This window comes from Nycticebus coucang, chromosome 12, assembly GCF_027406575.1.
Source record: "Nycticebus coucang isolate mNycCou1 chromosome 12, mNycCou1.pri, whole genome shotgun sequence".
Classification (NCBI taxonomy): domain Eukaryota; kingdom Metazoa; phylum Chordata; class Mammalia; order Primates; family Lorisidae; genus Nycticebus; species Nycticebus coucang.
In genome coordinates, this window is record NC_069791.1 from 16870565 (window position 1) to 16893793 (window position 23229).

The 23229-nt window shown below is 51.2% G+C and overlaps 2 protein-coding genes across 4 annotated transcripts; one reads left to right on the top strand and one right to left on the bottom strand.

Moving 5' to 3' along the window:
* Nucleotides 1–3302: 3302 nt before the first annotated feature.
* On the top strand, nucleotides 3303–6491 carry C1QL4 (complement C1q like 4). The gene is made up of 2 exons (XM_053557403.1): nucleotides 3303–3839; nucleotides 5935–6491. Exons 1-2 carry the CDS (start codon nucleotides 3303–3305, stop codon nucleotides 6112–6114), a joined length of 717 nt encoding a protein of 238 aa, XP_053413378.1. The 3' UTR covers nucleotides 6115–6491.
* An 893-nt stretch (nucleotides 6492–7384) lies between these two features.
* TROAP (trophinin associated protein) lies at nucleotides 7385–16024 on the bottom strand. Of its 3 annotated transcripts, XM_053557280.1 has the most exons (15): nucleotides 15809–16019; nucleotides 15373–15521; nucleotides 15076–15268; nucleotides 13353–13510; nucleotides 13128–13265; nucleotides 12859–12941; nucleotides 11948–12000; nucleotides 11401–11522; nucleotides 9663–9803; nucleotides 9472–9555; nucleotides 9277–9336; nucleotides 8773–8907; nucleotides 8097–8682; nucleotides 7687–7880; nucleotides 7385–7555 (listed from the first exon to the last, which is right to left on the bottom strand). In XM_053557280.1, exons 1-15 carry the CDS (start codon nucleotides 15918–15920, stop codon nucleotides 7508–7510), a joined length of 2256 nt encoding a protein of 751 aa, XP_053413255.1. In that variant the 5' UTR covers nucleotides 15921–16019; the 3' UTR covers nucleotides 7385–7507. The 3 variants fall into 3 exon arrangements, with proteins under 3 accessions (XP_053413255.1, XP_053413253.1, XP_053413254.1); XM_053557278.1 differs by having other exon boundaries at nucleotides 7687–8682; nucleotides 15809–16024; XM_053557279.1 differs by having other exon boundaries at nucleotides 7687–8682; nucleotides 15730–15857.
* Nucleotides 16025–23229: the final 7205 nt, after the last annotated feature.

A 23229-nucleotide genomic window follows, 5' to 3' on the forward strand; every position in this document is an offset into this window, starting at 1 on the left:
GCCACTTTCACTGCTCCTTTCTCCTGCAGCACACCCTTCTCTATCTCTATCCCAACCACACCACTTCCCTGGGGCCTCCCAGTTTGGCTGCCAGAAGACCTCTATGTAAATTGTCCTGGACACCAGACTGGGCCTTAGCATTCCCTGGAGCCCAGACACTTGGCTTCTGGCCCCAGGAGCACCCAGGCCCTACCCAGGTCCCTCCTCAGCTGAATGTGACAGCTGCAGGAGAAGCAATAAGGACCTGGTGAGCTGGCAGCTTCATTCCAGAGCGTGGGGAAAGAGCAACAGAACATGAATAAATTCATGGAGCTGGCCCCTCAGCTCCCTGTGAGCCAAGCCGGCTCCCCCCACCACACACACTCGCTGCAGCTCTGCTGGTCACCGCAGCTCACAGCCCTGGCTGGGGATGAGAGGAGAGGGGAAGCTCTAGAGAGACGAGGCTGGGGATCTAAAAGGGACTGAGGTGAGGGACTCAAAAAGGGCTCTTGGTGAGTAGAATCAGAGGGGTGGGGAGTGGGGCCACGAAGAGAAGCCCTCTGGTGAGTGGAGGGAGGACAGGGGGAAACAGAAGGGTGGCAGGACCTGCGGTAGATGGGGGTCTGCGGATTTGGGCAGAGGAGGCTGGTGTGAGCCCAGGATTACTCTTTTCTCCTCTCTGATCCATCCATTATCCAGCCTGGGGGAGCCGATCTGGATTTAGACATGCACGGGGCTGATACGGCCCTCAGCCCCCCAAGGAAGACAAATGACGACAAAGACCTTGAATAAAATTTGTATTTATGGTTGGAGGAAGAGCCCCCTCCCCCACTGTCTGCCAATCCTTTCTCTTCCAATCCTTTCGTGCATATAGGGGTCTCCCCTCCACCACTGTACAGGCCCAACCTCAGCAACCTCTCTCTTCCTTCATCATTATGGGTGAAGGGATGGGGGGAGGTGCAGAGAAGGAGTACAGAAAAAGGAGATGAGGAAATCACTGTCTACCCAATCATCATGCCTTGGTGTGCCCTGTGCCCTCCATTTCACACAATGTATTCCCACACATTACAGTCCTGGCACATTACAGTTTCTAAGATGCCTTTGCATCCCACCTTTCACTGGTCTCAGAGCCTCTTCTCCTAGCCTCTGGCCCTGGAGTCCAGTGAGGAAGAAATTTCCCCTAGAGGGCCAAGGCAGGGAAGGAGGGAGCCAATACCTTTTTCTCTGGGCACTGATGTACCAAAGCCTGAAGCTGTGTTACCTCTTGGTCACTTTGAAAGACAGTAACTTCTTCCTTAAAGGAAGATGCCTAACCCGTAATCTGCATTTAATGGTTAATTTGCATAAACAACTTCCATCCCCACCCCAAACACCCATTATGTGGGATCCAGCTTCTCTGGGTGTCATCTAACAATAAATCCGTGAGGAAGGAGGAGAGATGGACAGGTCTAGGACTGGGGCAGGGTGGGTTCTGTTGGGCTGGACTGGGCAAGTAGGACCACTGCTGTCTTCTGACTCTTTCTCCCCAGAAGACTACCTGCTCTTCAGTCATAAGGTAGGAGAAATGGCATTCATGGGCGTCCCAAATTTAGGAACTAAGAGGAAGACAAGTACTGACATCCCTTCAAACAGCACTCACATATACATACACAAAGAAACACAATCTGCAACCCCATCACCCAGGAACACACAAGGCCAGGATCCCATGGCCACCTCTACTCTTCCAACACACTGTCACAATGCACAGGCCTAGAGCCTACCACTCTGCTGGCAGAACCGCCCTGCCCCCGCATCTTCCCACAGTTGATATGTCACATTGGAGTCCAAACACGGACCTGGGTGTCTCTCTGCAGCACGCCATTTACATTTCTCTCTCGATCTGTCAACCTGTCTCGGCTCCCGTCTCTCTGTCTCCGTCTCTGTCTCTCCCTCTCCCCCTGGGGGCTGTCAGTCTCTTTTCCAAGCTTTGTCTCTGTCTCTGCGTCTCTAACTGGCTTTCCCTCTCTTTGATTTCTCTGTCGCTCCTTCTCTGCTTTCCTGTCTGTTTCCTGCTCGCTCCCCCAGGTCTCTCTCTCTCTCTCCCTAAACACACACAAACACACACACACTCTCACATTCTCGGCTGCGCCCCCAACACTGACGGGTGGGGGTGGATGGAGATTTGCCTTTTCCAGTTTAGGCCAACAAGTATAGGTTTGAACCCTTTACCATATCATTCGGTCATGGGCATTGTGGGCCGTGGGATGGCGAATTTTTATCTTTCCTAGCCTTTCTTGTTTTGTTTCTTTTTTGTGAGGTTCCACCCCCGCTTTATTTTAGCTTGGAAATCTACCGCTCTTTACCCCACCGCTGTTTTTGGTTTCCTCTGGGCTCTGAGTATGCCAAACTCCGCGGAAAGGGAGAAAGTAAGCATAGTGCAGGCGGCGGCAAAACCCGCAGAACCAGCTCAGAGTGGGGAAGGAACCCAGAGGCAGGGGGACTGCGGGGGCGGGGGGGGCAACGTGGATGGGGGCCGCTGCCTGCCCCGCCCCCGCACTTCTTACTCTGGGCGCTAGGGGTCGCTTGGTCTCCAGCCGCTTATAGTGACTCGGGCCGCGCGGCGACTCACATCACCCGCACTGCTGCTCCGGGAGGGAGAGGAGGAAGGTTAGGGACGCAAAGAAGAAGAGCGCTCTCGCAGGAGACAGACGCTGGGCTAGGGCTCCGCAGGGGCCGGGGCCAGCCTGGGCTAGGAGGTTGAGTCAGTGCTCGCCTAGAGCCAAAGCGCCAAACCTATGAGGAGGTCGCGTCTGGTGGGCGCCACCCGCAGCTCAAAGCCCGGGACGTCCGGAGCGCTGGGAGTAGTCCTGCCTCTAGCCCGGAGCTATCCGTCTGGGTAGCCTGGAACCCAGGTACCACCATCCGTGATAGAGAAGCTGTCTGGAGAGAAGTCATCCTAGATCTATCGGAAATCAACCGTCCGAGAAGCCGCGGATCTCAGGTGCCCGGGACTGTTAGGACTGAGCAGGAGGGTAATATAGGACCACAGGAGCTGGACCGTCGGGAACTGCCCCTGACGTAAACCTCAGGGCACCTCGGTCTGCGTTGACGGACGTTTGGGGAAAGGCACTACTGAGGCGGGAGCCCGCAGGGGCGGGGGGACGGGTGCAGCCGTCGGGGGAAATACAGATCCAGGCTCAAGCCGGGCCACTGCCTCCTGGGCCCGCGGAGAGCCCCCAGCCTCCGCAGCCATTGCGCCCAAGAGTGAGGAAGATTTACTGGCCCTGGCCGCGTCCCGGCTGAGCCGCCGCAAGCGGGTGGCTGGCGCGGCCGTCGGGGTGGCCATGGTGCTACTGCTGCTGGTGGCCATTCCGCTGCTGGTGCACAGCTCCCGCGGGCCCGCGCACTACGAGATGCTGGGTCGCTGCCGGATGGTGTGCGACCCGCATGGGCCCCGAGGCCCGGGCCCCGACGGCGCGCCCGCTTCGGTGTCCCCCTTCCCGCCGGGTGCTAAGGGAGAAGGAGGCCGGCGCGGGAAGGCAGGCCTACGGGGACCCCCGGGACCGCCAGGCCCCAGAGGGCCTCCAGGAGAGCTAGGCAGGCCAGGTCCCCCGGGCCCTCCCGGCCCAGGCCCCGGAGGGGTGGCTGCCCCTGCTGGCTTTGTGCCTCGAATCGCCTTTTACGCGGGCCTGAAGCGGCCTCATGAGGGTTACGAGGTGCTGCGCTTTGATGACGTGGTGACCAACGTGGGCAACGCGTATGAGGCAGCCAGCGGCAAGTTCACTTGCCCCATGCCGGGTGTCTACTTCTTCGCTTACCACGTGCTTATGCGCGGCGGCGACGGCACCAGTATGTGGGCTGACCTGATGAAGAACGGACAGGTGAGATGCCCTTCCCCACCGAGCCCAGATCCCACCGACAGCTTCCTAAATCTCCCGCACTCATCCCACTCATTGGAACCCCTTGAGAAAGGCCATTGAGTCCCTCCCTGGAGTCGTTGGTCTAGGAATGGAGGCTGCCTAAAACTCACAAATTGCTTCACTTACCACAAATGGAATTGGGGACCACAGAAGAAAACCATCTATCCAAGGCTTTATACAGCTTTAGAAATGGTGTCAGAATTAGGACTCAGGACTCAAAGCTTAATGTCTCTGCGGTTGTGACCTCACACTCCAATTATTGGCCACCACAGCAAACATCTTTGGTTGTCTAGGCCTGCCAGTTAGCCTCTTTTCTTGTCCATTCTTTAGCTACCTTCCCTTCTGAGGCCATCCTACTGGCTTTTGGGTTTCCCAGCCTTGTGCTGGGTGAACTACCCAGAGCCTAGGCTCCTTCAAAGTAGGATAGAATCCATGTCTCAAGTAATGGGCAATCAGCAGATGTTCCCATGTAGGGGACACTCAGCTTAGATTTTTGAGAAAAAGGTGAGAAAGAAAGAAAACACTCAGTCGAGCCTAGAATGAGTCTTGCTCTAAGCTAATATCCAGTCTGTAGGCAGAGGTGGGAAATGGTCTGGCAGTTCAGGGGCCAGCCAGGTAGCTGAGAAAAAGACAGGTAGGACCAAAGCTTTGGACCCTGGCCTGGTCCGATAAGCCCCACAACTTCCCTCCTAACCTCTTAGTCTCCAGGTTATGCCACTCCCTGCCCCTATGGGCAGAGTAGGAGTCACTGCTACCTTGATTTGGGAGAGTAGCCCCAAGGACTCTGCTGGAGGACCAGGACCCAGATATCAGGACCCAGAAGCAGAAAGTGTGAGGTAGTATGGGGTAGGGGGAGGTGCCTAGCCTCCCCCACCCCAGGCTGCAGGGAGGTTGGGCCTGAGCAGTGACCTCCAAATGCTCCCCTAAGATGGGAGTGGTGGTGACCCAGGAGTATCAGGCCTGCTCCTCCTGGCCCTGTTTAAGCCTGGAGCCCACCTATCACCACAGTCCTTGCCTGTCCCCAGACCTGCCTGGGGTCTCCTCCGAGCAGGATAATCCCAGGTACCTGGGGAGAGGGAGTGAGAGAATGTGTACATCTGTATGGGGGAGGTAGTGAATGTGTGTAAGGGAGTATGAAAGTGTGTATGCATGATGTGAGTGAGTGTGTGAGCGAGTGTGAAGGTGTGAGAATAGAGGTGTTTATCTGCATGTGGCACCAAGTGTATGTGCTTGATCTATGCAGGGTAGCAAGGGGGGTGAATGTGTAACTAGTGTGTGTTGGTTTCTGAGGGCCCCCTCCTCCGCGGCTCCCACTCTGTATTCTGCGGTGCAGGCGCTGCGGCCGTGGGGACGGTAAATAGTGATTAGAATAATGATGAATAATTAATGAATTAATAACCAGCCCCTGTGGGACGGAAAGAGTGGGGCTGGAGGCCGAGGCAACCGCCTCCGTGAGCAGAAGAGGAGGACCGAGCTCCTTGTTCAGGGATGGCGACTCCTGGTTGGAGCATCAGAGGGAAATCAGCTTCTGAGGCAAGAGCCCAACAGTGCACCTTCCGACGGCCGACACTCTGTAGCACACACACAGACACACCTATGCCCTGTCACCTGGGGAATGGAACCCATGTTTAGGTCTAACAGGAAGCCCAAGCAGGTATGGAATCTTAGAAATTGTCCTGCAGGTTAATTTTATTTTGAAAATGAAAATAATGATTAGCGAGTGCAAACCACTGTTTTGCACACACTTCAAGTATGGTAAACCATTTAATCCTAACAACCCTGAGAGGTAGGCCGTATTACTCCCCCTCACTTAGAGTGCAAATTGAGGCCCAGAGAAAGTATGAAATTTGCCAGAGTCATACGGCTAGTGGATGGCAGAGCCTGATGAGCTCAGCGGTCTCCTACCCTCTCCTTGGGCTCCCGGGCCCCTGCAGCCAGCTGCTGTCCACCGCTGCCTGCTGCCTTTGCTCTTGCAACCGGGAGACTTGGTCCGACTCCTCTCTTTACCCCAGCTCGGCACAGGGCATGAGCCAGTTGTCTTTTTCTCCCTTGATAGGTCCGTGCCAGCGCCATTGCTCAGGATGCGGACCAGAACTACGACTACGCCAGCAACAGCGTCATTCTACACCTGGATGTGGGAGACGAGGTCTTCATCAAGCTGGACGGCGGGAAGGTGCACGGGGGCAACACCAACAAGTACAGCACCTTCTCTGGCTTCATCATCTACCCAGACTGAGGCGAACCCCACCCCTACTTCACCCTCTCCCCCGCTCGCCTCTTCACTCCCTTCCTTGCGCGTCTCCAGCCGGCCCCACCCAAGGCACCACCCCATCCTTTGAGAGCCTGGCGGTGGGGCGGACCCTCTGGCTCCCAGAGGCAGCCTAAATGGGCGGACTCTTGGTGCTCAAGGGTATAAGAGGCCGAGGAGGGGAGGAGGCCGGGCTGGAGGAGGTGCCGAGAGACTTCCGAAGGGACCACCTGCATCCACGTATGTGCTTGTGAAAGCCGGGACCAGATCAGGGCGAGGTCGTGGCTTTTTCTTCTATCTGGAGATGGGGAGCAGTTTTATTAGTCAGGGCTCAGAAAACTGAAGGGAAGCCCTGGCAGCTTGAGAGTGAAAGAACAGAAACAGAACAGAAGGAGCACATTTAGGTAAGAGGAGATAGTAAGACAGGGTAGGACTGGTTCTCTGTCGTGACAACTTCAATTCGCCATGCCCTCCTCCTCTCATCTCCACTTTCAGACTCCAGGCTCCAGCTTTGGCAGCTCTGCTGTGAACTGGAGGAACCAGTGAATTTCTTCCTGGCATTTAAAACTCATTCTGTACAGTCCTCATTCCACCCCTATCCGGGCTAGTTTTGGGGGCAACTAGCTGTTGCCCCTTCTAATAAAGTGAGGTTGGGAGATTGTGTGTGGCTGCTTAACATGGTGCAGAGTGTGGGGAAAGTGGCTGAGCCTTCTTCTCGCCTCTCAAGGCCAAGGTTCAATTAATTCCTAGAAAGATCTGCCTCTGGGGGAAGGGGAGGGGGCTGCCCAGGTCTTCTATTCTGTAAGGGAAAGAGGGGGTTGGTATGACTTTCATGAGAGCTTTGGGGCCTCACACCATTGGTAGAGGGAGATACCAGCTAAGTGACACTAGCAAGGGAGGATTCCAAAGGTCTAAGTCTGGTGCATCTGCTTTTCTGCCTGACAGATGGAATTCTACAAGAGGAGCGCTAGGGAAGGAAAGAGTAGCTGATGGCTCTTGGAAGAGGGACTGAGGTCAACGAACAAGAGGAACAGGTCCTACAATTTTCCCCACCATACTCAGAGCTTGTTGGAGGGGTGGGCTGGGAAGAGTGGATGACTTCTCCCTTCAGGACAACTTCCAGATGGTGGTTCCTGAGGGATCCTGAGAGCCCAGGACTGGCCTCTAAGCTGGAGACACTGCCACCATGTGGGCAACTGGAGAGCAGCAACAGTATTTGGCATATGTGGACCAAAACTCATTAGCCAGACATTTAGACACTTTAGAAACTTTATTAGAGGACAAAAGGGTGTCAGCTCCCAGTACCATGGGGCAGACAAACAATAAATAAGGGCTAAAAGTAAGAAGCCAGGCAAGGCAGCAGTGGCTGGAGTTGGATGCCTCATGATGGAGAGCCCTGAGGGGCAGCAGAACCAACTGGAACAAAACACTGGAGAGAAAGCAGACCCTATCACAGTCATCCTTGAATTGTAGCAAACCCTTCCACAAAGGAGCCCAGATTGCTCCCACCCCGCAAGGCTTGCTGTGCAGACACAGCATGGCTGTGGTTTGGAGTCTCACCAGGGCATCCTGCCATTCAAGTAATGTGGCCACAGGGTTGGTGCAGACCCGGGTAGGTCCCAAGGGAGGGGCTCGGCTGGTGTAAAAGGCGCACTCATCATCTAGGCGAGCCTCGTGGAAGCAGTGGATGGCGGTTAGACATGCTTTGAGGCGCTGCCTCAGGGCCAGGGTTCGAGGGGCCAGACTGCTGGGGCCTGAGGGCCATGGAGAATGTAGAGGGGACTCTGGAATCCTATACTCCCACCACACACTGCCTACCCTCAGGTACAGTTCCTCCCCTTTCCCGGACGGAGAAGGGTACAAGGCAGAGGAAAGGAAGCATGGGATCATGTGGTGCAGGGCAGGGGCCCAGCTTGCACGGAGAGATGAGGCCATCCTTTCTTCATACCCCTTCCCAACAAACTCCTTACCTGCCTGACCTGCTGGGAGCCTCAGAGACTGGATTGAGTGTATAGGGGGGCTGGCACAGAGTGGGTGTTGGGAAGAGAAGATCAGGCTGGTGGTAGCCGGAGCCCACTGAATGCAGCAGGGTGGTGGGCTGGACTCTGGATTTCTACGTTCCAGGGAGCAGGCCTCTGATTTCCTGGGCTCTACCTCAGGGCAGGGCTCTGAGGATCCAGTGGGTCCCTGGGGTCTGGACTCCACTAGCGGGCAGGGCTCTGATACTTCAAGCTGTTCCTCGAGGGACGGTTGTGGAATCTCAGGCTCACTCCTACAGGACTCTGGAGTTCCTGGCTCTGCTGAAGGGCAGGCGTGTGGTTCTTCACACTGTTCTGGAAGGCAAGGTTTTGTCTGCTGCCCAGAGTGCTCTAACAATCCAGGAACATGGGAAGTCCCAGAATTATGCTCAGGATCTTTCAGAGTTTCAGAAATCTCAGTCAGCAGGGGCTGAAGTTCAACCATATCAAGAGGGGAGCCTCCAGTAAGGGGGGTACACTGGCCCCCTGCCAGCCCTTCCACCTCTTGTCTCAACAGCTGCTGCAGGATACCAATGCGCTGTGGTGGGAGAGAATATTATCAAGATGGGGTAACTTACCCCCACTGTCCTCTTCCCATCCCCCTGCTTTCTCCCTTCCCCACACCCACCTGCATCTTCAGCTCTGGGAGGCTGGGGGTTCCACTGGGGTAGGGCCCAGAAGGGGTGGGTGCAGGTAGCTTCCCAGGTCCTCCTAGTGACTTTACACAACTCTCTTGGTCAAATAATCGCACTGCGATATCCTCCTGCCATAGAGGAGGAAGGGGACACATGAGGGAGCCATGCTAGGGCAGCAAAAAGGCCAGTCTGAGTCCCACCGACATGAAGGGATCAAAATCCCTGAGAGGCCCCAGACTTTGTTTTTTTTTTTTTTGCAGTTTTTGGCCAGGGCTGGGCTTGAACCCGCCACCTCCAGCGTATGGGGCCAGTGCCCTACTCTTTTGAGCCACAGGCGCCGCCCAGGCCCCAGACTTTGAATAGGGCAGCAGAGAAGCAGGGAGTGCTGGAGGGTTAGGTAGCTTTTCCAGAGAACACATCTGCCTCAAACTCTGTGGGACTCCAGACCAAGAGGATAGAGTGATAGATTTCAGCATGAGAAGGCTTCTGATACTTACCCAGGGCAGGGTAGGCTCTTCAGGACAGGGCTGAGGGGAGAGGCCACTCAAGCATCGGGTCTGAGACAGAAGTAAGAGGTCAGCAAGGCCCAGCACCCACAGATGGGACCCAATCTCCCCTTGGCTCTATCTGAATTCTCCATATACCCATCCATTTCCTTTCTCCTCCAGCTGTGGCCTGTGCCAGTACCTTACCTGCTGAACTCTAGGGACTGATGGCATGGGTGTGAACCGGATTTTGGGCCGAACAGCTAGACGCCGCAACACTGAATATGAGTTCTGTGGAGAAATGTGGGTGGCTGAGCAGGGACAAAACCTAGACTTAGCAGGGATCTCCAGCCAGAATGTTCTGCCCTGGCCCTTCCTTAGGAGTTGGTGATACAAACCAGAGCTGAGAAACCAGGGGAGGATACACGCTGAGCCCTTCCAAAGGGTGATGGACGGGTAACAGAAGGTGGCACTTTATGACCATGCATGGGCTGGGCCACAGGGGAAGGGGAAGGCATCAGGTGGGAGTCACAGCTATCCTGTGAAGAGGCAAAAGGTAGGAAGAATGACCTCCATCTCTCTTTGCCTTCCTATGTCATGTTGTCACTACAACAGCCAGTGTGATTCTTTTTTTTTTTTTTTGCAGTTTTTGGCCGGGGGCGGGTTTGAACCTGCCATCTCTGGCACATGAGGCCAGCACCCCACTCCTTTGAGACACAGGCGCCGCCCGCCAGTGTGATTCTTTTTTTTTTTTTTGTAGAGACAGAGTCTCACTGTTCCGCCCTCGGGTAGAGTGCCGTGGCATCACACAGCTCACAGCAACCTCCACTCTTGGGCTTACGGGATTCTCTTGCCTCAGCCTCCCGAGCAGCTGGGACTACAGGCGCCCGCCATAACGCCCGGCTATTTTTTTGTTGCAGTTTGGCCGGGGCTGGGTTTGAACCCGCCACCCTCGGCATATGGGGCAGGCGCCCTACTCACTGAGCCACAGGTGCCGCCCAGTGCGATTCTTTTAAGGCCCAAGTCATATCACGTCACTCTCCTGCTTGTCCCCTCTCCCCAAAGCTTTCCACTCATTCCAAGAAAAATCTAAGTAAGGACTTATACTGGTGTGCAAGCCCTTACACAGTCTGACCCTGTAATCACTATAACCTCATTTCCCACTGTTCTCCAATCTTGCTGGCTTCTCCTTTTGTAGATCCTCAAACACACTAGGCACATTCCATCCTCCCAGCCTTTGCCTACACAGTTCTCCTGACCTAGAATGTTCTTCCCTCAGTTATCTACAGAGCTCACTCCTTCAACTCCTGGTCTTCACTTAAACATCATCTTCTCAAGAGTCCCTTAACCAATCTATTTTAAAGTACAATACTAGCTCCTCTACTCCCAGTCCTCTTCAGTGCCTTATCATTATTATTTTTCTTTTATAGATAACTTGTCACCACGTGAAATACTATATATTTCACATGTTTTTTTTTTTGTGACAGGCTCACTTTGTCACCCTCAGTAGAGTGCCATGGCATCATAGCTCACAGCAACCTCAAACTCTTGGGCTCAAGCGATTCTCTTGCCTCCATCTCCCAAATAGCTGGGACTACATTTCCCACCACGATGCCCTATTTTTAGAGACAGGATCGTGCTCTGGCTCAGGCTGATTTAGAATTCTTGAGCTCAGGCAGTCTACCTGCCTCAGCTTCCCAGAGTGCTAGGAGCCATCCCACCTGCTCCACGTGTTTATTTTTTGTCTCTCTCTTCTATATAAAACATGAACTTGCTTACTGCTACGTGTCCATATCCTAGAACAGTGCCTGGCACTCAGTGGCTGGTCCTACTCAGTAAATATTTGTGAAATGAAGGGATGAATGCTTTAGGCTGACAAGTGTGAGATCTGTCTTACCCTCAGCATTGATCTGATACATACCAGTCTGTGACCTCTCACTCCAGGCCCCAGACACCTGGTAAAGAGAGGTCAGTCCCACACTGGAGAGGGCTGGGGTCCTTCTGGGGCAGACCCAATAGCATTGTGAGGCCCAGGACTGCCCACAATCCTTAGTATTGGCTGCTACTGTGGAATTCCCCCAAGCATCTCCTGTGCCTCTCACCTCCACCTCCCATTCCAGGAAGGTCCCAGCTCACCCTGGTATGTGTTATCTTTTGGGTTTCTCTTAGTGGTACCCGCTGGGCCAGACCAAGGGAGGCCACTCTTCCTTCATCTGAGTGAGTGACAACCTCATGTTCTCCTTTAGGGAGAGAGGAAGCTAGGAAGAAATAGGAAATTTGCTGTAGTGTCTGGAACATCCACCAAAGTCTGGCACAGGGCTTTGCAACTTCTGAAGAGGGAACACTCATTAAATAGCCCCCACTGCACCATTAGAGAAAGGGATACATCTAGCAGGCCCTCAAATCTCAACACTATGTCAGTAAACACTTATTAATCTGAACAGTCTAAGTGGGTTGTGGGTGCGATGATGGCCCTTAGGGGCTGGGGATAGAACATGGAGTGAAGGTAAATCTTGCAGAAAGTGGGAGGGAGGGGAAGAAATGGGGACCATTTCCTTTTACACTCCTCCCCGCTTCCTCACTCGCCCCACTCCCCATAGCCTGCTGAGCTTTCTCTTGTCTTGTTCCCTGCTGTGGGCAGACTACCTGCTCCTGTTCTCTGCCCACAGTCAAACATACTTACCACGCTGCACAGGGGTTTCCATGAGCAATCCTGAGGCCTCACTCACTGAAGTCCTGATGATAACAAGGACAGCAGCTAGCAGTCACTGAGTACCAAGTATGAGCTGGGCAGGTGCTAAGTACTTTATGAACGTCTCATTTCATTCTCACAGCAACCTCTAACGATGCTACAAACATTATTCTTACTTGACAGATAAAGAAAACAAAGCTCAGGGTGGCACCTGTGGCTCAGTGGGTAGGGCACCGGCCCCATATACTGAGTGTGGTGGATTCGAACTCCACCCCGGCCAGTTAAAACAGCAGTGGCAACTGCAACAAAAATAGCCAAGTGTTGTGGCAGGTGCCTGTAGTCCCAGCTACCTGGGAGGCTGAGGCAAGAGAATTGCTTAAGCCCCAAGAGTTGGAGGTTGCTGTGAGCTGTGACAACATGGTACTCTACTGAGGGCTACAAAGTGAGACTCTGTCCGCCCCCCAAAAAAAAAAAGAAAAAAAGAAAGAAACCAAAGCTCAGAGAGATTAAGGCAAGTTTGCACTAGTAAGTGATAAGAGAGTCAGGAATTAAACTCAAATTCCCTTTGTTGCCATAGCCTATGTTCTACTAGACACTAAACAAAAGACACAGCATATATATATATTTTTTTAAGACACAGCATATTTCTGCCCTCCTCATCCTTCCCCCCACCCCGCCCCAGTTTTCTCATTGTGGAAATTGATGTCATATTGAGGCCTGGCTATAAAGACCTGAACCCTATTTCAAGGGCTCACCTTGGCAAGTTACAGATATCCCTTTTCCCCTCCTGGGTTCGTAGGGAGTCCTAAAACTACTGGAAGGCCCTAGATCTAGGGAGCCCTGTATCATACATTAGTTCATTCTTTTCCAAATGACCTTCTCCCATACCCTCTCCTTCTCACCGGCTGCTGCCACCTGTCTCTCTTCTTAGCTCCTGGAAACTGGGGCCAGTAGAGGGGTAAAAGGAGGATCCTGAAGGTGAAATCTGATCCATAGGAACAAGAGATGAAAGCAGACTCAGAAGTGGGTCTTCCTTCAGGCCCCACCACCAACCCCATCCACCCCCATAGAATCCCTTGACTCACCATGAGGGACCTTCTCTCCCAGGGCTCAGCTTTATCCCTGAAAGGAGCTTCCACAAGCAGAGTATCAGCCCCTCAAGGGTACTCACCAGAGTCTCTAGCCTCTGGGGGAACAAAGTCCGGCCTCGTGGTCCTGATCCCTCCAGTCTTGAAAAGCAGGAAGCCCTAGTAGGGTCCAGTCGGTGGGTGGGGGTTCTGGGAGCCAAATATGCAGAGGACCGAGCACTCTGGGATCCCAACAGAGGCTATTAGCAGAGGCTCAAGATTCCCTCCTCAGCCCAGCCCAGCCTGATCTCCTCACACCGTCTCATTACCTGGCCCCTCCTGATGGTGCCTCCCTGACTCCCTCGAACCAGTACTCTCTTAGCCAGACTGGGACGGCACCCCAGTTGACAGCTCTTCACTCCCTCACCTGACAGGATAGTGGCCAGGGCTGCAGGGTCAGCCACAAATTCTATGGCCCCTGGAGCCTCTGCAAAGAAAGAGGAGAAAGAAAGATGAGAAGGAACAGGAAAGAAGAAGACAGAGGGGCTAGGGACCTTGGTATTATAACCTTGAGGTGGAAAAATGAGCAAAAAAGACTCATTTAATTGAACTCAGCTTCCCAAATGTTCACAGAACTTTACTAAAGACACCATTCTAAGCACCGGGGCCCAAAGATGAATAAGATAAAGCTGCTATCTTCAAGAAGCTATCATTGGTGGGGTGCCCATAGCTCAGTGGTTAGGGTGCCAGCCACATGCTGCGGGGCTGGTGGGTTCCAATCCGGCCAAGGCCTACTAAAAAAAAAAGCCGGGCATTGTGGCGGGCACCTGTAGTCCCAGCTATTAGGAAGGCTGAGGCAAGAGAATCAGTTAAGTCCAAGAGTTTGAGGTTGCTGTGAGCTGTGATGCCACAGCATTCTTTTTTTTTTTTTTTGTAGAGACAGAGTCTCACTGTACTGCCCTTGGTAGAGTGCCGTGGCATCACTTGGCTCACAGCAACCTCTAACTCTTGGGCTTATGCGATTCTCTTGCCTCAGCCTCCCGAGCAGCTGGGACTACAGGCACCCGCCACAACACCCGGCTATTTTTTTGTTGCAGTTTGGCCAGGGCTGGGTTTGAACCCGCCACCCTCGGCATATGCGGCCGGCACCCTACTCACTGAGCCACAGGCGCCGCCCACCACAGCATTCTACCAAGGGTAACAAAGTGAAACGCTGTCTCAATTAAAAAAAAGAAGAAGAAGAAGCTATTATCAGGCCAGGTGAGGTGGCTCACATCTGTAATCCCAGAACTCTGGGAGGCTGAGGCAGGACAAACACTTGAGCTCAAGAGTTCGAGACCAGCCTGAGCTAACGTGAGACCCTGTCTCTACTAAAAATGGAAAACAGAGGCAACAGGATCACTTGAGCCCAACAGTTTCAGGTTGCTATGAGTTACATATGATGCCATGGCTCTAAGACTCTGTTCTTAAAATAAAAAAGAAGAAGAAGCTGGCTCGCTGCCTGTAGCTCAGCCGCCAGGGCACCAGCCACATACACTGAAGCTGGTGGGTTCAAATCCAGCCCAAGCCTGCCAAACTACTATGACAACTACAACCAGGAAAAAAAAAAAATAGCTGGGCATTGTGGCAGGCATCTATAGTCCCAGCTACTTGGAAAGCTGAGGCAGGAGAATCGCTTAAGCCCAAGAGTTTGAGGTTGCTGTGAACTGTGACGCTACAGCACTCTAGGGGTGACATAGTGAGACTGTCTCAAAAAAGAAGCTATAATCTAAGTGGTAGAGGACTCAAGCCAAAGTATGGACATGTTATAAAAGAGGTATTGCAAAGTATTAGGAGAACACAGAGCAATTGATTAGAGGGGAGGGGTGCTGGAAAAGGTCTCAGACATTTTGCTGAAGGAAAGGCTTTCAAGAACAAAGAGCTTTCCTGGAGCAGGGACCAGGACTCATACAGTAAGCAGGAGATGAGGGGGAGTACAAAGCCCCCAAACTCCATTGTGCTTTTCCCAGTCCCTCAGCCATGGAGGCTGTGTTCCCAGCCTCCAACAAGTACCTTTCTGGGGAGGGGGCCCAGGCCCCACATTTTGACCACCAGGGTTAGGCCTGAGCTCCTCCAAGGGGTTCCGGAGCTCAGTGATCCCCACCAATCTCTGTGATGTGTCTGTTTGGTGTGTGGTTTTTGGCCTGGGACCTGCTGAGTCAAGCAGAGGGCGTTGAATACTGAGGTTTGGCTTCTGCATCCATTTCTGGAGAGAGAAAGGGGATAAAAAGCTGGAGTTTATCGTTGGGGTGCATTGCCGGCATATGTTATCCCTTGCAACTGCTGTCTTCACCACTAGCCCCTTCTTACCTTTGGATCTTGGTTCTCCTGGTCCACAGCACACGGTTTGACCATGGGGAAAGGCGGCCGTCTCTGAGAGAGTACCGGAATCTTGCTAGGGGTGGGAGGCACACCCTTGAGGAGGGGATCCTTTGTGGCTTGGACGGTGGTCATGACCGCTACAAATGAGATAGGGAAGAAGGCAAGAAGGATCATGGATCAAAGGTCAACTAGTTCTTGGGGTGCCAGTCCTGACACCCTGATACCTCCACCCAAATCCATGCGCCCACAAGCCCTCAGCGCCTGCAAGGCCGGTCTTCTAAGTGCCATCTCTAGATACCCTGAGACTATACTCTTTCGACCCCGGAACCCAAATTGCTGTCCTACCTATGAGCCCCCACAGTCCTCACTCCCTCCAAGATCCCCGTGGAGCACCTTCCCGAGAACCCCTCAGGGTCGCCCTTACTTTCTTCGCTTTTGCCCGGATTCTCGGACTTAGCTGCAGCTCTTTCCCCAGTTTGTAAAATACGCGAAGCTCCTGATTGGTTAGTCTGCGCTTCCGAGAAGGCTCGTGACATCTGACGCAATCGTCCAATCCACAGGCTTCGGAGGCGGGGCCAAAGGAAGGGCTGGTGGTGGAACCGCTATCTGACCGGGAAAAACTGACCCGGCCCAATCAGCCAATCCCAGAGCCGAACGCGAATGGAACGCGGCGAAAGAAAGAAGGAAGCCGTCCTGGGGCCGGAGACTGCTTGACGCTCCAAGTCTGAGCGACAGCGGGAGCCGCTGTACTCTCGCGAGCTCTCGGGACTGGCGAGGGGTGGACCACTGGCAAAACAGGCTGCGGCATTGTGGGAAGGTCTGCACCGCCGGGTTGTAGCAAGCAGTGTTGGAGGCTGTCTATAGCCACTGACCTGACTCCGATCATCGTGATGCCCCACGCTTGGGGGCGCCATTAAAGACGCTTATAGATATGCAAGTTATTCCTGGCACGAGGGACCCCCTCCAAATGGGCTGAGAGGGCTGGGAGCCTGCAACTCAGTGAGGTTTGGTCTCCACAGATAAGAAATAGGACTCGTTGTCGTTGAGCTCAGTTAACACAACACTAGAATGGAATGGCTTCTTACAGCTGGGAGTCTCCTCACCTAGAGGTCTGGATAGAGGGAGCTTGCCTGCTCGTTATTGGCAGGTAGGGGTGTGAGATCTTATCCTCCTTAGGATGGAAGGAATAACCCTAATGGAGGACAGGAAATAAACAATGGTCTCAAGTTTACAGGATTTTGGTAGATTTCCCTCCTGACCACAGCTGTTTCTATTACACAAGGCAGGAACCTCGGAGTTATTCCTGAACTATTCCCCACCCCTTTCCATATCCCATCTCTTGTCCGCTCTTAGAAATTTTACTTTTTTTTTTTTTTTTTAGAAACAGTATCTCACTCTGTTGCCCAGGCTAGAGTGCAGCAGCACATCATAGTCATTGTACCTTCCAACTCAGCAATCCTCCCACCTCAGCCTCCCAAGTTGTTGGGCCTGCAGGCACTGGCCATCATGTGATCTGGAACTCCTGGCCTCCCAAAGTGCTGGGATTACAAGCACTAGCCACCGTGCCTGGCCTAATCTTACTTTAAAAGCACCTACTTTTCCACATTGTCCATTCCCCATATAGCAGCTAGAATAATCTTTCCAAAATGCAACTCTGGTCGCATGACTAGATATATTGACCTCTACCCATACAAACATTCCATTTTGTCCTTCCCCCACCCTTCCAACTCCATGGCCTCTTTCAATTCCTCAAATTTGTCATACTCCCTGCAATCCCTCTGTCTGGAATGCTTTCTTTGCTTCCACTTTGCCTGTTTATACTTCCAAATTGATACCCATTGTTGCTTCCTCAGAGAGGCCTTCCTTGAACCCCTCTGCCGCAAACTCACCCCAATCTAGAAAAGATTCCTTGGTTATGTGCTCTTAAAGAGTAGTATGTATATCCTCAGAGCATGTATCTCAGTTGGTAATGTGAACATAATATGTTTATTAAACTCAGTCTCCCCCAATAAACCTCTAAGAGGGCAATGAAGGTGACTTGACTACTTTTGGTTTACTGCCATGTTTTCTTTTCTTTCTTTCTTTCTTTTTTTTTTTTGGTTTTTGGCCAGGGCTAGGTTTGAACCCGCCACCTCCAGCATATGGGACTGGCGCCCTACTCCTTGAGCCACAGACGCCGCCCAGCTTTTTTTTTTTTTTGAGACAGAGTCTCAGTCTGTCACCCTTGGTAGGGAGCTGTGGCATCACAGCTCACGGCAACATCAAATTCTTGGGCTTAAGAGATTCTCTTGCCTCAGCCCCAAGTAGCTGGAACTACAGGCACTGGCCACAATGCCCAGCTATATTTTTTTATTGCAGCTGTCACTGCTGATTTTAGCTGACCTGGACTGCACTCCAACCCACCAGCCTTGGTGTATGTGGCCTGTGCCCTACCCACTGTGCTATGGGGCCACCTGAAACACTTGTGTATTTATTTATTTATTTTGCAGTTTGGCCGGGCCGGGTTCGAACTCACCACCCTTGGTATATGGGACCGGCACCCTACTACCCTACTTATTGAGCCACAGGTGCCACCCACTTTTTTTTTTTTTTTTGTAGAGACAGAGTCTCACTGTACCACCCTCGGGTACAGTGCCGTGGCGTCACACGGCTCACAGCAACCTCTAACTCTTGGGCTTACGCGATTTTCTTACCTCAGCCTCCCAAGCAGCTGGGACTACAGGCGCCTGCCACAACGCCCGGCTATTTTTCTGTTGCAGTTTGGCTGGGGCTGGATCTGAACCCGCCACCCTTGGCATATGGGGCCGGCGCCCTACTCACTGAGCCACAGGCGCCGCCCCACATTTTTTTTTTTTTAATTGAGACAGAGTTTTACTTTGTCACCCTTGGTAGAGTGCCTTGGCATCATAGCTCACAGCAACCTCAAACTCTTGGGCTTAAATGATTCTCTTGCCTCAGCTTCCCTAGTAGCTGGGACTACAGGTGCCTGCCACATGCCCGACTATTTTTTGTTTGTTTGTTTGTTTTGTTTAGCCCCAGGTTGGGTTCAAACCCACCAGCCCTGGAGCATGTAGCCAGAGCCCTAACAACTGACCTATGGGCACTCAGCCTGAAACACTTTATTTTGAGACAGAGTCTCCCTGTCTTGCCCCAGGCTAGAGTGCCTTCCCGGCAGCATAGCTCACAGCAACCTCAAACGTCTGCGTTTAAGTCATCCTCTCCCCTCAGCCTCTCAATTAGCTGAGATTACAGGAACACACCACCACGCCTGGCTAATTTTTCTATCCCTTTTTGTAGAGACTGGGTCTTGTACTTGCTCAGGCTGGCTGGAACTCCTAACCTCCAGTGAACCTCCTGGCTCAGCCTCCCAGAAAAGGGATATTTTTTATATAGTGGCAGAAAGCTCAGCAGAATTGTGTCTACTTATGTAGAAAACAGACCTTGTGTGGATGAACTTGGATATTTAGTTGTGTTGCTAAGTATTGAGGTGGACTTGGTTTCTTCTTGCTACTTACTAGTAACAATCTACCCATAAGGCCAAGTATGTTAAATTTGACCAGTCATTGTCAGGAAAATGTGCTATGAAGAGAAATGCAAAGGTGTACCCGGACAATCTTTTGCTAGTGCCTAGGAAGTATCAAAGGTCAGAGTATTCAGTCACACAAGGGGCCTGTGGCTCATGGATCTCTTCAGTTGTCTAAGCATAAGCCTAGCATAGAAATGAGATCATTCAAAAAGATTTGTGGCAGAGTCTCTTGTCTAATGAAATGAATTCCTGAGACATACAAAGGAGATCTACAATGTTCTTAAGAATGTTAAACAAGGGGCGGCGCCTGTGGCTCAAAGGTGTAGGGCACTGGCCCCATATGCCGGAGGTGGTGGGTGCAAACCCAGCCCCGGCCAAAAACTGCAAAAAAAAAAAAAAAAAGAATGTTAAACAAGCAGAAACACTGCCAGCTTGTACTGAAAGGAACAAAGAGGGCAAAATGAAAGAAAGCTGTCATACTCCCAAATAACAGACAAAAACACATGGAGGGCAGGGTGTGGTGGCTCATACCTGTAATCCTAGCACTCTGGGAGGCTGAGGCGGGTGGATTGCCTAAACTCACAGGTTCGAGACCAGCCTGAGCCAGAGCAAGACCCCACCTCAGAAATAGCTTGGCATTGTGATGGGTGTCTATAGTCCCAGCTACTCAGGAGGCTGAGGCCAGAGGATCACTTGAGCCCAAGAGTTTGAGGCTGCTGTGAGCTATAATGCCATGGTACTCTACCAAGGGCAAAGCGAGATTCTGTCTCCAAAAAAAAAAGGAAAACACATGGAAAAGGAAGGATAACTCTAAGGGGAGAACTGCATGGCCAGGATGGGGAACCAGGAACCACAGAGGATTATTGTTAGGCTTTGGCTACATAATGTTTTCCCAGTTGGGATTTGAAATTGTTTCAGACAAGTAACTCCTTTTTTCTTTACATTTTTATCCTTTTTTGATTGAAATGTCTATAACTTTTTCTTTTTTTTTGAGACAGAGTCTCAAGCTATTCCCGGGGTAGAGTGCTGTGGCGTCACAGCTCACAGCAACTTCAAACTCTAGGGCTTAAGCAATCCTTTTGCCTCAGCCTCCCAAGTAGCTTGGGCTACAGGCACCCACCACAATGCCTGGCTATTTTTTGGTTATAGTTGTCATTGTTGTTTAGCAGGCCCAGGCTGGATTCCAACTACCTAGCTCCCATGTATGTGGCTGACACTCTAGCCGCGTGAGCTATAGGCACTGAGCCAAAATGTCTATAACTCCTTTTTTTTTAAGAGACAGGGTCTCATTTTATCACCCTCAGTAGAGTGCGTGGCATCACAGCTCACAGCAACCTCCAACTCCTGGGCTTAGGCGATTCTCTTGCCTCAGCCTCTCAAGTAAGTAGCGGGGACTATAGGCGCCCGCCACAACACCAGCTGTTTTTTGTTGCAGTTGTCATTGTTGTCTAGCTGGCCCCAACTGGGTTCGAACCTTGCCATCTTCGGTGTATGTGGCTGGAGTTGTAACAACCGTGCCACGGGCACTGACCCTGGATCAAATAACTTCTTTTCTAAATCCACAGGTCCAGAGAAGCAGAGGAGTTTTTCCTTAGGAGTGATTACACCCAGAACCTCACCCATACTTAATTTAGATAATTTAACTGATGAGATTTGGGACTTTTGAGCTGATGACAGCTAAATGAGGTTTTGTATTCAAGTTAGTACTGTAACGGCTACAGACTTTTTGGAGACCTTGAAATGGGATGAATATATTTTCCATGTGAGAAGAACAGGAATCTTTGGAGGCCAGAGTGAAGACTATAATAGGCATAATAATGTTCTCCTCAAAAGATGTCTACATCCTATCCCCAGAATCTGTGAATATATGTTCTTACATGCAAAAAGGACTTTGAGGATGTGTTTAAGAATTTTGAGGTAGAAGGGGCAGTGCCTGCAGCACAGTGGTTACAGTGCCAACTACATGCACCAAGGGTGGCAGATTTGAACCCTGCCTGGGGCCAGCTAAACAACAGTGACAACTGTAACAAAAACAACAACAACAAAAATAGCCAGGCGTTGTGGTGAGCGCCTATAGTCCCAGCTACTGGGGAGGCTGAGGCAAGAGAATTGCTTAAGCCCAAAGAGTTTGAAGTTGCTGTGAACTGTGACACCACAGCACTCTACAGAGGGCAACAAAGTGACTCTGTCTCATTTTTTTTTTTTTTGAGGTAAGGAGGTCATCTTGGATCATTATAGTACACCCAATGTAATAACAAGGATTAATTTTTTGTTTTTTGTTTTTTTGGGGGGGGACAAAGCTTCACTCTGTTGCCCTGGGTAGAGTGCCATGGCTCACAGGAACCTCAAACTCTTGGGCACAATTGATCCTCTTGCCTCAGCCTCCTAAGTAGCTGAGACTATAAGTGCCCATCACCACGCCCAGCTAGTGTTTCTGTTTTTCACAGTGATGGGGTCTCACACTTGCTCAGGCTGGTCTAGTACTCCTGAGGTTAAGCAATCCACCTGCCTCAGTCTCCCAGAGTGCTAGGGTTACAGGCATGAGCCACTGCACCTGGCCAATAACGAGGATTCTTATAAGAGAGGTGCAGGAGGGTCAGAGTCAGAGAAGATGTCATAACTTAAGTAGAGTTTAGAGTGATTACAATTCCTGGCTTTGAAGACAAAAGAGGACCACATCCAAGGGATGTGGGCTGTCTTTAGAAGCTGAAAATGTCAAGGAATCTTGAAACAGTTCCAGCAGGAATTGTGCTCATCTGACCCATTTTAGACTTCTGACCCCCAGAACTGTAAGATAATAAATTTGTGATTTTAAGCTGGTAAGTTTGTGGTAATTTGTTACGACACCAGTAAGAAATTAATATAGTATGAAAATCTGCATCATATGTTCAAGCTTTCCACTCACAACAGAAAAAAAACTGTTTGATGTTTACACTATTGAAGAACAACTAAAACTGTAATCCTGGGCGGCGCCTGTGGCTCACCCGAGGGTGGCGGGTTCAACCTTGGCTCCAGCCAAACTGCAAAAAAAAAGCTGGACATTGTGGTGGGTGCCTGTACCTACCTGGGAGGCTGAAGCAAGAGAATCGCCTAAGCCCAAGAGCTGGAGGTTGCTGTGAGCTGTGACGCCACGCCACTCTACCGGGGGCAGCAAAGTGAGACTCTGTCTCTAAAACAAACAAACAAAACCCAACTGTAATCCTTGGTTTACAATTTATGATCAATCTCCTGCTACCCAGTAAAGGAAGGAGTCTAAGAGGTCATATTCTGAACCATGTCACTATTGCTTTGCCTACAGGACGACCAAGTCCACCCAGATCTGCATCAGTCATCTCATTTCATCTTCATAGAAATTCTATAAAGTAACTATTATACAACTATTGTTGTGTCCATTTTAAAGATTGTGAAACTTAGGCAGGCAAGGACAAGTAAAGTGCATTTCACAAGATCATGCATCTGGTATGCAGATTCAATATTCAAATGTAGAGATTCTTAACCACTATGCCATCTGTTAAATGAAAATTGTACTTTTCACATTCTTTCAACAGTTTAAGAAATGTTAAACTACAGGATTATATAGCAAGTATAAGTGTCAAATACAGATTTAGGAACAAATACAACCAACATTTATTATGCATTTAACATTTGTTAATTCAACCTGTGGGAGCTGAAGTGTGCAGGGAGCTAGAGCAGCCAACCAGTCTCAAGAGCTCAGCATGCCGCTCGGGGCCTGTAGCACAGCGCCAGCAACATACACTGAGGCTGGCTGGTTGGAATCTGTCCCAGGCCCGCTGAACAACAATGACAACTGCAACAACAACAAAAAAATAGCCAGGCGTGTGGCAGGCGCCCCCTTCTGGGGAGTTGGTTCTGACTGGACTTAGCCAAGAAAACAATAAAAATGTATTTTAAAAAAGAACTCAGGATCAGAAATAAAGGTCAAAAACTTAAAAAAAAAAAAAAGAGCTCAGCATGTTTTAGACATCAGGTGGTATGTCTTAGGGAGGGGATAGGGAGTATTCATTAATGTGGTAATACTGATAAAGTGGGAGACCTTCTGTGATGGGAAGTGAGAACAGAACCAAAGAAAGCCCCAGAAGTCAGCATGCAGTTGCTACTAGGCCTTGGAAAACATGGATGCCATGGGGAGATCAAAGCCACAAGTAAGAATGACCAGGAGTGGTGGCTAACATCTATAATCCTGGCACTCTGGGAGGCTGAGGTGGGAAGGTTGCTTGAGGCCAGGAGTTCAAGACCAGCAACAGAGTGAAAACCCATCTCTACAGTTTTATTTTATTTTATTTTTTATACAGAGCCTC

What these genes read in the sequence shown, in the direction of transcription:
- C1QL4 (XM_053557403.1), top strand. Translation starts at nt 3,303, where the DNA reads ATGGTGCTACTGCTGCTGGTGGCCATTCCGCTGCTGGTGCACAGCTCC. An exon ending in ACCTGATGAAGAACGGACAG is followed by an intron (nt 3,840 to 5,934) that starts GTGAGATGCCCT and finishes CTCCCTTGATAG; the next exon opens with GTCCGTGCCAGCGCCATTGC.
- TROAP (XM_053557278.1), bottom strand. Translation starts at nt 15,920, where the DNA reads ATGTCACGAGCCTTCTCGGAAGCGCAGACTAACCAATCAGGAGCTTCG. An exon ending in GAGACAGGTGGCAGCAGCCG is followed by an intron (nt 12,001 to 12,858) that starts GTGAGAAGGAGA and finishes TGTTATCATCAG; the next exon opens with GACTTCAGTGAGTGAGGCCT. An exon ending in AAGAGCCTACCCTGCCCTGG is followed by an intron (nt 8,908 to 9,276) that starts GTAAGTATCAGA and finishes CCTCTATGGCAG; the next exon opens with GAGGATATCGCAGTGCGATT.